The sequence below is a fragment of the Phasianus colchicus genome, chromosome Z (genome assembly GCF_987193195.1).
Source record: "Phasianus colchicus chromosome Z, bPhaCol1.hap1.1, whole genome shotgun sequence".
Taxonomy (NCBI): domain Eukaryota; kingdom Metazoa; phylum Chordata; class Aves; order Galliformes; family Phasianidae; genus Phasianus; species Phasianus colchicus.
Window position 1 is genome coordinate 507,736 of NC_143476.1, and position 12,003 is coordinate 519,738.

Here is a 12,003-nt window from a genome sequence, read left to right on the forward strand (position 1 = left end):
GGGACTGCACAGCTCAATGGCCAGAATTTGCCTAGAAAATATTTTTCAGCCTGAAGAGCTTGGTTTGACTGACTGCTGCAGTCAGTGGTGAGCTGAGACCTTGGGAAAGCTTGCAGAGATCTTTGTATCCTATCTTCCAGGAACTTCAGATAAAAACCTCCCTAAACGCTCTTTTTTTGGAAGAGGGAGGAGTGACATACACAAGCTCCCAAGTCTTTGTGAAAGCTCAGTGAGAAGAGAATGATGCTACACGTTCTTTGCATCAGCCATGTGGTTAGACATGTACACACACTGGTCCAGCCTGCAGTATCTCCCTCCATCCCAGTTATTGACACTGGGATTTAGGTTAGGCAGGTCAGCAGGGAGGGAGGGAGAGTGATTCTTGGACTGCAAAGGCTGTGTTGCTTTCCCAGGATGTGGAGGACTCTGTCCTATGCTGCACGGGACTGATGGTCCCTTCACCACTCTTTTTTTTTTTTTGTCCTTTCATCCATTCAGCATCAGCTGCTGTCTTGAGACTGTTGCTCTAGACTGAGCCCCAAGTGTGTGGGGATCTCCTGTCTCAGATGGGAGAACTCGGATGCTTCTCTGGATATGCCACCTGTGGGTACTGTGACACAGAAGGGACTTGAGAGGCCCCGCAGTCAAGGAGGAAACTGGACTGAAAAGTGGATTTACAGAATTTTGCTAACCTTAAGTCATGATTATGAGACCCCTCCTCCATTAAGGAAATGAGAGAGACCTTGCTCTTCGCTGGAGTTGAAGTTTCATCTTTGAAAAAGGACGTTGGGTGTTTTTGTCACATCACTGGTTTGCTGCTCCCAGTACCTCCCTCAAAGCGTTCATGCCATTGCCCTCAGCTTTTGATGGAGACAAAGCCATCTTCTTCCAAGCAGAAGTTGCTTAACCACCTTGCTGCACAGCAGTCAGCCTTTCCCCTGTGAAGGGCTCTGCGTAGAGCTGACAAGGGCAGCCTGACTTCTTGCTGCCCCACGAGCACAGGTGAGCTGAGGGTCCTCCAGCTGGGGCTTCAGGCTCTACCCAGCACTGCACACTCAGGATTTTCCAGATGCTGGGCTCTGCCCTTGCCATCTCGCCCTGCTCAGACATGGCTGTGTAAAAGCAAGGACTCAAGGAGCTGAGGCCAGCGCTGGAAAAAAAATCTAACACCATTAATTCCCCCAAAACATTCCAGGGGAAATATACTGTTATGTGACTGTGAAAAACAAACAAACAAACATTTAATTCTCTCTGTAAAATGCACAAATATACAGTTTTGATTTTTGCAGGGAGAGGCACAAGTTTTTGCGGTAGAAAAAAAAAAGATCTGCCCTTTTGACAAAACGTTGGTGTATCTCTCTCCATTTTCTCCCCAGCATCCCTCTTACTTGTTGCTGTTTGCTGCCTTGTTTTGAAAATGACTGCTTCTCCAAAGTGCAGTTTATATGAAATGGGGAAGAAACGTACTATTGCCACTCCCTGCTGGAGGAGAAGCCCGAAAAGCCAGGACTGCGTGACAGATATCAGGTTTATGGGGCTGAAAGTCCACACACAGGAGCACGTGCCTTGGTGTTTTTCAGTACAACATGCACAGAAGACCCAAAATCACACAACAGTTGAGGTTGGAAGAGAACTGCTGAGATCATCTGGTCCAATCCCCCTGATCAGAACAGGAGAAGCTGAAGCAGGCTGCCCAGGATCGTGACCAGGCGGGTTCTGAGCATCTCTGCAAACTCTCTTGGAGAACCTTTGCCAATGTTCTGTCACCTGCACGAGTATCAGGTGTTTTCCTGATAGTCAGAGGGAACCTCTTGTGTACACCTTTTGCCCATTGACCTGGCGCTGGGCACGACTTAAAACAGCCTGGCTCCATCTTCTCTGCGCTTTGCTTTCAGGTTTATTGACACTGATGAGATTCCCCCTCAACCATCTCTTCTCCAGGCTGTTGCAGCCCTCTCAGCCTTTTCTCCCAGGAGAGGTGCTCCAGCCCCTTTGTAATTTGTGCAGCCTTTGATGGGACTCTCTGCTCCATGCCTTCCTCGTATTCAGAAGTTATAGGAAGGTTTTTGCAGCTCTTGGTGGCCATGAAGTCAGCTCTGATGGCACCATGGGACTCCCAGCTCTGTGAGGTGAGACGACCTGTTTCCTTGTGCCTGGGTGCTGGCAAGGTGAGGCATGGAAGGCTGTGATCAGCATGGAAATGTGTCAGCACGACCTGTGTGATGCATGAGTGGAGCCGATAACTTGTTCTTCCAAAGCAGATGCTTGAGATCTTTAACTCCTCTATAGATAGCCCCACAGAGCAGTGGTTTGCCCAGCCCAGCTCTTCCCTGTTTCTGTATCTGGGCTACTGCTCACTTGTGCTGGGCTGTCATTTACACATAGACAGCATTCAGTGTTGTTCAGAGCTCCAATAGACAACTTCTAGGAATGCTGACCTGATTTCTCTGCAAGGATCTTCCCGTAGGTTGCACTGTCTTAATAGCTGAGATCTGTCAGCTATTAGTAGCCGTGCTGTGCTCATTAGAGCCAGCTGCAAGATCATTTCCTGCTGAGGAACGACGTCTTGTCCACTGTGAGACAGCCTGTGTGCTCAGGGGCTGGGATGCAGTCTTAGACTTTGCAAGGATTCGGGGCAATTTCTGTACATGAGACTTTACTTGGTGTTCACATCTTGAGCAGGCTGTTCAGGTACACGAAAACCCATTGCATCATTTGTGACTCATTAGTCGAAGACTTAATTTTACAGCCTCTTTGCCCCGGAATAATCTCAAGCCAGCAAAGCAGAACAATTTTTTTCAACTTTCCATCGTGTTCTCTTTAACTCTGGCTGTTCATTTCTGGTATCCCTATTCAACATAAGTCCCTTCTGGGCAGTACCTCTTGGATCTTGGCCTATTTCTATAATGTGGGGCCTGATGGGTAATTCTGGAACTCTGCTTTAATTTACAGACCATCTTGTTGACCTGGACAGGACAGTGCAGAAGCTCTGGGGCTTTTTTTTTTCTTCTTTCTTTCTTTTGCTACAGCTCCTTCCTTCACCTCATCCACTGAGAAACACCCACGGCAGATTCTTCATAAGGCTTTTCAGCTGCCCATGTTTCAGAGCCTTTTCATTTTCCCAAAAAACTGAACTTTCAGAGATGGCTTTGTCTCCATCAACTTGGTCAGAACATTGTATTATCTCATCAGCTATAGGATGTAAGCTTGCTGTATCTTGTTATTTCGCTCCCTGTCCTTGGTCTGCTGATAAATCATCCAAATTTCCTGCTGATTGAGCCACACCATTCACTGAGTAACACGTTCCAGGGCTTTACAGAGGATCACACTGATTACAGATCTTTCTTTCCAGGTAAATTCTCCGGCAGATCCACAGGCAGAGGTTTGTGTGCCTAGATACCAACACGTTTCTCAGGCACTCTCCCATTCTTGGAGAGGCTCTTTGCAACACACTCATATTTTCTGCATTTTGTTTTCACCCGTTTGCCTGATTTTCACTTGAGCATCATAATTTTATCCTTATTTTGACTCTTCTCTCAATCCTAGGACTGCTCATGGAGAGGACCCTCTAAAGATCTCTCTTGCAAGCTGTAGGTGCAGTGGCAGCCAAATCTTCCATCTATAAATTGGAATAGCAAAGGGCAGTTTTTCTGTGTTTCTTAAGCACAGGCTGAACTTGAGCATTTACTTCCTTGTTTCCCTTATTCCTTGTTTGTAGTGGGAATCTTGCAGGTAGACTTTATAGGGCACCAGTATCTTGCTGTGTATTCCTTCTTCCCATAGGGATGACAATCTAACAGTGAGCTCTCCCCTGCTCTTGGTGACTCATTTCTCAGCTGAGATTGTTGCTGCTGAGAAGCGCAGCATCTCCTGTTCACAAAACCCTTCCCATCTCAGGAGTAGTTCAGCTGGAAATTCCCTGGAGCGCGGTAATTAACTTCCTTTTGGAAAGCTAATTTCCCTGCTGTAAGGACTTGCTGCATCCAGACAGCATGGTGATTTTTATTTTATTTTTTTTTCCCCAGCAAAGATAAAGTCAAACTCCTGCATGTAACAGACATGAAGGTGTTTGAAAATGCTGCTCTCCTGGGGCTGCACAGGGAGCCAGCCCATTGCACCCCAGCTGTCCTTTTGCCTGTGAACATCCCTTCCTCCAAGACTGGTTTCCCAGAAGCGGTGATTTCTTTATCAAGTAGTTAGCATTCCTTTGGTTTGTTTGGGGAAGGTGGACGGCACAGTTATCAGAGATCTGCTGCACCTAATGTTTTCTGTGCAAGAAACGTCATCAGCTAAAAATACAGGCTAATGCAGCGTTAGTAAAGGTGCAACATTCTGTGTTGAAAGTGAGGAGCAGAAGGGACTGTAGGAGCCAACTTTGATCTGCCAGGACCGACTTTTTATGGATGTTTTTGGTATTTGCTGAGGGTGGGGCTGGCTCTGAGTTGTGCTGGTGGATGAGAGGAGGGCAGGAACTGGGACAGCATGGGAGACCTAGTGCAACTCGCAGGCCGGATGGTGGTGTGTATGTGGGGTGCATGTTCTCTGGATCTTCGTGTTGGTGGGTACTTCTGCAGCCCCAGTTTGGCTGCACAGGGTCAAGCAAGACAGGTTGCAGGCATTTAACAGCTTTTCCATAAGGGAAATGAGTGCCAGTTTGCAATAGCATGCTGGGTGCAAGGACACTTCAAACCATGGTTTCTTGGAGCCCTTCTTGTCACATGCTGATGATGCATCATGCTTCCCTGTGCTGAGCGCATGCTTTCCTGCCAGTGCTCACCCATGTGAGTGAGAGGCATCAGCGCTGCTGTAACTTGAAAGCTGCTTGGCTGGGAGACCCCCATCCAACTGCAGTATCACTGCTTCAGCATCACTGATTAAACTGTGCCAGTGCACATCAAACAAGGTGCAGAATCCTGTCCCTTTGCCCATACTTGCAGTTGCTTGCGTGGAACTCTTACACCTACAACTTGTTTGCCTGGTCTGCGTTTGTTTTCCTTTTCCTTTCCATTCCCTCTGGGTGCCTCTCAATGTCTGGCTCTTCTGGAGAGAGGAGTTAGTGGCCAGGATCGCTCCTTCTGTACTGCACTGGTAGCTTCCTGTATTAAATCAGTTTTGTTTGTTCCATAAAGCCACACTGCTCTCTGTGGGAAGGTAGTTCTTCTGTTTGGCATGCTTCAATTTTAATACTGTTTAAAATGCTGTCTGACGAAGGGCTGCGGTGCAGCTATAAACCAGACACACTGTCTTTGTCAGTGGGAAAATAAACCAACAGGTGCCTGCCACCCCTCTGTCAAATCTAACTTTTCCTTTCATGCAAGCAAAATGTTGGCTTCTTTTTGGTCTTAAACCACCAAAGAGCTAAATGAAGTATGCATCCGGGCTGGCTCGTTCGCTCCCCTCATCCAGGATGTTTTAACTTCCATAATTCCTGAGTGCTGTGCTACCTGTGCCCGAAGCATCGCCTGGCTCTGCTGGGGCTGCCTGGTGGGGCTGGGGAGGGAGAACTGCTTCTCTCTCGAGCTCCCCTCTTGCCAGCAGAGATGAAAGGGAGAAATGCAGCCGGATGTTGTACCCGTGAGCCGTGCTGATGGGACCTGCCCTCACATCGTGGTGCTTTGTGTTCCCCCCCATAGATGTCGTGGCACCCACAGTACCGCAGCTCCAAGTTCCGCCACGTGTACGGCAAGGCTGCCAGCAAGGAGAAATGCTACGACTGCGTGCCCATCACCCACAGCGTCCACGACAACCACTTCTGTGCTGTCAACCCACACTTCATCGCGGTGGTGACCGAGTGTGCGGGCGGAGGGGCCTTCCTCGTCATTCCCATCCATCAGGTGAGCTCCATCGAGGCACGCTGGCTTTCATGGGCTCTCAGGGGGATGGATCTTACAGAGGATATTCCATTCGTGCTGTTTGCTGAGCTGAAGAAAGCGTGGATGGGGCCCCAGGTTTCCTGGCAGGTGACCTAACAACATCTTACCTAGCTGCTTGCGGGTTTCCAACACCTTCCTTCACGTAGTATCTCTGTTGCCTTGTGTAATCAGCAGGAACTGTGGTGCTCCAATGTTTGTCTCCTAGGAGAAATGGCAAATCGAAATGCAGTTAGTGGATACAGACAGCAAAATCTGAACGGTGCTTTAGTAGCATGGCTTTAGTTGTCAGCAAAGGAGACTATGATATCTTTTCTTATAACTGCTTTCTCTTTCACAAAGGAATGCAGACCTGGTTATGAGACAGTGAAGCTCTTGAGCTTCAAGCACTGATGCTAGAAAAACTTCCCTTTCAGAAACAAATCCTATGTTTGTGGGTTTTGATGACTTAGAGGTTTGATGAGAGGGAAAAGCTGGCCATCTGACATTTATGCTTTAGAAGAAGTCGACACACATTAATGTGGATTACCTTTAGGATGAAGTTATGGGCTCTCTGGAATCAGACCAGAAGAGATGAAAGGCAAAAGTTCAGCCTTTAATCAAAAGTTAATTGATGGTGTTATTGTAATGCCACTTTTTCAATATATATATTTGCTAAGGATGAAAGCAATCTGAGTGCACTTTAAGAACCTAGTACAGTTCCTGGCCCTTCTAGACTATGTTTATTCAGTGCATTCACCACCGGTGCTATTCATAGATAGTCCTAAGATGAACCACTGCCCTGTTTTTCTTGGCTGAGTCACTTCTGCCCCCTGGACCACGATCTGTTGAGGCTGAAGAGCTCATCTCCATCACAAAGCTGCATCTGAGCAGGCAGCTGGTGAGTGCAGGAGGTGGTGTGGGACCCAGGTCTCGAAGCATTGGTAAAATGAGCTGAAGATGGTTGTGTTGTTTACTGTCAATTCTTCTGTATTCTCACTTCTTCTCAGCTCAGCCCATCTTTGGCAACAATTCTTCTCTTCCAAACACCTGCTTACATACTCCACCCAGCTATGAAATGCTGTTTGCAGAAGTCAAAAGCAAAGTAGAACTGGAAAAGGTAACTAGAAAAGCATAATTAAAGTACACTGTGAAAATGTGAGGTGGCTTTCATATGAGGGAAGACTTTGTAGCATAGGCATCGATCAGTCTGGGTGAAAAAGACAAATAAGCGAGACAGGAGAAAAAGTAAATAGGGTGGGGAAGAGGTCTGGCAAGTGTTGTGAGTATAATTGTGAGTAGTGAAGGGGACACGGTGGAGGGGAGCAGGGTGCTGGCAGGCAGAAGGCAAAACTTTCAGCAGCTCAGATGTGGAGCTCACAGCTCAGGATGCTGGTGAGCTTGAAGAATTAAGGGGTTCAAAACAGGGCTGGTGTGGAGGAAGAGCCAAAGAGCCAGGATGTCACCTTTGGCTGAAGTGGGAAATGGTACCCAGACAGTGGGGGCTGTGTTGGAGTGTGAACAGGCTGTGTGGGAAGCTGCTCCCATCCCGTTCTGTCCCTGTCTTGCAGTTTATTCTGTGTCTGCATGCAGAGGGGCTGCTGCTCGCGTCAGCATGTGCTCTAATGCAAACTCAGCCTTGATAGATTTAATGGTGTTCCTCATGTTCCTCTCCTGCTGATTCATGGAAATGTGCACTCATGTCTCCTTGAAGAAATGCCTCTTTTTGCTCCTCTCCCCCCCTCTCAGCTTGTGAATAAGGTATGGATGGGGAGCAGCTCTAGAAAAAGAGCCCTTAGTTATACATAACCCATCCCCAGGCCTAGAAGCAATACTCGTGCCTTCAAGCAGAAGAGGAGCGAGTTGTATTTTTGCCACTACTTGGAAAACATGTACATAGGTTAGGCTCCCATGAGGATGTGCCATTGAAGCCAACTGAGTGGAAGAGCAATGCATTTCGCCAGGGAAGCGGCTGTGGGCACAGGGGCTGTCTGGTGTCCAGCACAGATTTTGTAAATCTTGCAAGTCTGAGGACACACAGAGCGAAGAAAACTGGGAGCTGAGCTGCTGTCCCACAGCGTGGCCTGCATGTAGGTTGGTGTTTGACATAGATGTACAGTGGGAGTGCATGCAGCACAGGTAAAGAAAGCTCTCAACTCAGATGCCAGTTTTGTATCCTTCCTCCGAAAGAAAAGAAAAATCTTCTGTTTTCCTTCCCTCGTGACCAGACTTGGTTGGGACTGCAGCACGAAGCAAAGAGATAGCAAAATGAGAGCAAATCCAGGGAGACGGGGAAGTGTTTGTATCCAGGTCTCTGCAGTCTGCAGTCCTTGAATACAGCACCAACAGGTGTGAAATAGAGGACGTCTTTGGCTGTGTGGATCTCTTAGACACAAACTCTGCTTCATTCTCTTGGATGACAAAGCTATGAAATGACAGCTGTGCTGACCCCAGAGGTTTTAACTAACTGGGGCCAAAGGGGATGCTGCAGCATAATGTGATGGCAGCGTGTGCTTGTGCTTTTTGAAGAACTGGGAATGACCAATCTAATGGTAATCCGCGCTGGGAATCTCCCAGGAGGAGCCTGGAGCAGGAAAGGCAGAAAGCTGTGGGAGTTCTCACAGGGATGAAGGGATCCCTGTGATGCTGGCTGCCCAGCCTACTGGCTTGCCAGCTTGAAACCAAGCCCTGAATCCTGCAAAAGGACACTCTGGGCAGGAAAATGCTGCTCATTAATACTCTTTTATGTCTTGTCTTTTCCCTTCCCGAGTCACTTGTTATTGCTCCTATTACAAAAATGCTTTGTTTAAGACTGTAGTCTATAAAAGCACGGTATTTTACATTTCAAAGCCCTCTGGGTGTTTTGTTTGAAGCAAGTTAGTCCCAGTCTGTGTGACAAACTTTCCAGTGAGGCCAGAGTAGTTTTACATCGCATCTGGTTCTACGCAACAAGCAGCCAGTCTGCAGACGTTTGGGGATGGCAAAACAACACGGCTGCCACATCCTGGCTGTGCTCAGCACCGTGTCCTCTCCACTGCACACCCTGAGGGTCCACCTCTGGAGCAGCATGAGAAGCACACTGCTGCACTGCCTGCTTTCCAGGACAGCAAACGTTTGCTCTCGTTTGGTTTATGATTCCTCCAGCTGGGATAAAAGAAGGCAGGTGAAGCATGACCAGCTTGGCACCATCTCTCAAGTGACTGCGCTCTTGGCAGAGGGACCTTGGAGCTCCTCTTGCTCTCCTGCTGACAGGGAGAAGCCAGTGCTGCTTGCTCTGACGTGCAATCCTATTGCACATAAGGCTGAGGTGTCTTTGTGGCAGAGGCTGTTTGCAGTATGTGTTATCCTGGTGCAGCACAGCCCCCGTGTGGAACAAGGTGTGTTTCACTGTGGATGCTATTTAGCAGCAAGCCTGCTGCCCAAACGTGGCGTATTTCTGGAAGGTCCCAAATGTCGATTTAATGCGATGAATGGTTGGATTTGAAAACCCCCGTTGGAGAAAAATGGATAGGTTGTTGAAAGAAAAAACTGGAATTGTCATTTGTGCTTGAGTGCGCTTGCTTAAAAATCAATAAATTGAATAAATTCTACTTGAAGAAGTTTAAAAAGGCAAGCTGAAACATTTTTCCTGCTTAAATGAAAGGCAAACTCAAGAAACAGATGTGAGATCTTCCTGTCCTCCCCAAATCTCTAAACAAAACAACAAAAAAAAATAATTGTGAGATTCAGTTCATTCCCTTTTCCCCTGTAAATTTATTGGGCATCTGAATACAGTAATAACTTCTATAACCACAGCATTCTGTACGTGTACAGTTTTCTTGGTAGCAGCGTGCTCTAAGAAAGGCCTGAGCAGCACTGCTTCCCTTCCAGTCAATGATATCATTAATAAGGCTTGCCTTGCAGGAGCAGCAAAACCCCAAACACCTGAGGTATTTGGAACATAACAACACAAGGGGGTTTCTCACTGGGGCTGGCTCACTTGGAAACATCCCATGGCTCACCTTTGTTTTGATATTTGTTTTTTCCAGACGGGGAAGCTTGACCCACATTATCCCAGAGTATGTGGGCACAAAGGGAACGTTCTGGACATCAAGTGGAACCCGTTCAATGACTTTGTAATAGCGTCGTGTTCGGAGGATGCCACCGTAAGTTTCCCAGCTTATCCTCTGTGCTATTACCAAAAGCCAGTGTGCTTTTGGGGGAGAGAAATTAGAAAAGAATCAAAAGGCCCAGGGATGATAATGTGAAAGTATCTATAGAAAAGCCAGGTATAAGAGGAGGATCTCTGTGTTTGGATCAGGCCTATGTGATCCCATCTAGCTGATGTTATTAAAATCATGACAGGAAAAAGGGGGCGCTTTCCATCTTTTTGCCTATGTTTACGTGAGAAAGAATATGAATTTAAAATCACTTCAAGGTCAATCACTACAAAACTCCTCCTTCACTACAAAACAAGAGCTTCGTGCAACAATCCACAGTTGTTGCTATTTCAGATTATTTCCCTGCATAGCAGCTATGAGCTTGTTTCTGCCCTCAGTTTCTCTGTAAAGCCGTGCTAGGGTAGCTAAGGATTCCATGTCATACTTTATTCTGCCCCCAGCAACAAAGAGAGCATTTTCCTACTGAGAACACAGAAGAACTTCAGAAATGCAAACGTTAATGCAAACGCAAACAACTGATATACAGCAAATAGCACACCTCAGGTTACTTCAGTGTAGATGCAGTTTAGTTATTAGGAGCAGAAAGATGCAATTTGTGTTTGTAAGGGAAGTGTTAGCCCATACCTACCCACTGGAAGGTTGCTTTCTGTGACCTATCAGTGTAGCTTGGTGTCTGTGACAGCGAAGAGCCTGAGTACCTGCTGTGCTTTTTATTCAGAGATCCCACGTGTGTTTCCTCCTATTGTGTTTGTTTACCCTCTGCCACACAGCATGTGGCAGGTTTGCCTTGTCATTTTCTCCAGCCTTGCCTTGCTGGATGTCTTCTGCCATTTCAGATCTGCTGGGAAATCTCTCTCGAATTAGAAATCTGTGTGCTTTGAATTTTCCTTCTTGTTTAGTGACTCCGCTTTCTTTAGGATCTCCATGTTTTGGTTTTTTTTTTTTTTTTTTCAACTTCTTTCAATGTCTGGGCTGCCTTTGGGTGTTGTATTTTAACTTACAGATGGTATGCAGGTGCTCATGCCATCTCAGAAAGGACTTGGGGCACAAAGGCATCACCACGACCTTTCTTTTCAGCCTCAGATGAGGAGTAAGCACGAGCTTTGAAACTTCCTGCTGCAATTGCAGAATGCATTCAGTAAATGCAATTTGAATTTAAAGGGAACTTGGGAAGCCTCTGGCCCCCCCTACCTGTAGAGCTGAGTCTCAAAAACCTCCAACAATGCAGATTTCATCACCTTTCTGGGCAACCTGTTGTTATTCTTCACTACTCTATTGGGAGCTTTTTCCTTATATGCAGTTAGAAACTTTCCAGTGTAGTTAATGACCACAGGATCCCATCCTCCCACTCTGCACTTCAGCAACAAGCATTGCACTATTTTCTCTTAATAATCTTGTAAGTAATCTTACGAGATTTAGGCTAAAGGATAAGGCTTTTAGCAGATTCCTCTGAAGATACCTCTTCTCCATTCTGAACGAGCTCATCTCCCTCAGCTTCTTCTCACAAGACAAGAACATCCTGGTGGTCTACACTGGATTCACATAAGTTTACCAGCATTTATCTTCTGCTGGGAAATGCAGAACTGGATGCAGTATTCCAGTGGCTGATTTAATGGTTGCTGAGTAAAGGGAAAAGTCAGTTCCTTTCATCTAGTAGCTATCTTTCTGTTTTTCCAGACTTGGATGTTGTTAGCTTTCATCTCCGCCTGGGTGTGCTGCCTGGTCATATTTATTCTGTTGTCTACCAGAACCTCAGTGCTTATGCAGAAGAGCTGCTCTCTGCCAGTTTTCTTTCCTGGTTTCACCCTCCAGGGTGAAGTGTTGAAACACTCAGCTGATCGCAGATCTCAGTACCAAAAGTTACTCAAAAATCTTGCTGCGATGAAACTCTACTCTCCTTTTTAATACTTCACCATCATCATCTTGGGACCACAGAATGGCATTTCCCGGGATCTGCTGCACAGTTACACATTGTAGGGACATGGTAGCTGGAA

At 46.7% G+C, this 12,003-nt stretch overlaps 1 protein-coding gene across 4 annotated transcripts in view; it reads left to right on the forward strand.

Annotated features, from left to right (window-relative positions):
- Positions 1–12,003, forward strand: part of CORO2A (coronin 2A) — a 47,571-nt gene that overhangs the window by 24,553 nt on the left and 11,015 nt on the right. For 3 of the 4 annotated variants that reach the window (XM_031609550.2, XM_090131527.1, XM_090131529.1), the window contains 2 exons: positions 5,634–5,834; positions 9,878–9,994. In XM_031609550.2, the coding sequence (XP_031465410.1) occupies positions 5,634–5,834; positions 9,878–9,994 (318 nt within the window). Of the gene's footprint in view, positions 1–1,772; positions 2,130–5,633; positions 5,835–9,877; positions 9,995–12,003 lie in introns of those variants that run through there. The other variant, XM_090131526.1, reaches the window with a different exon arrangement.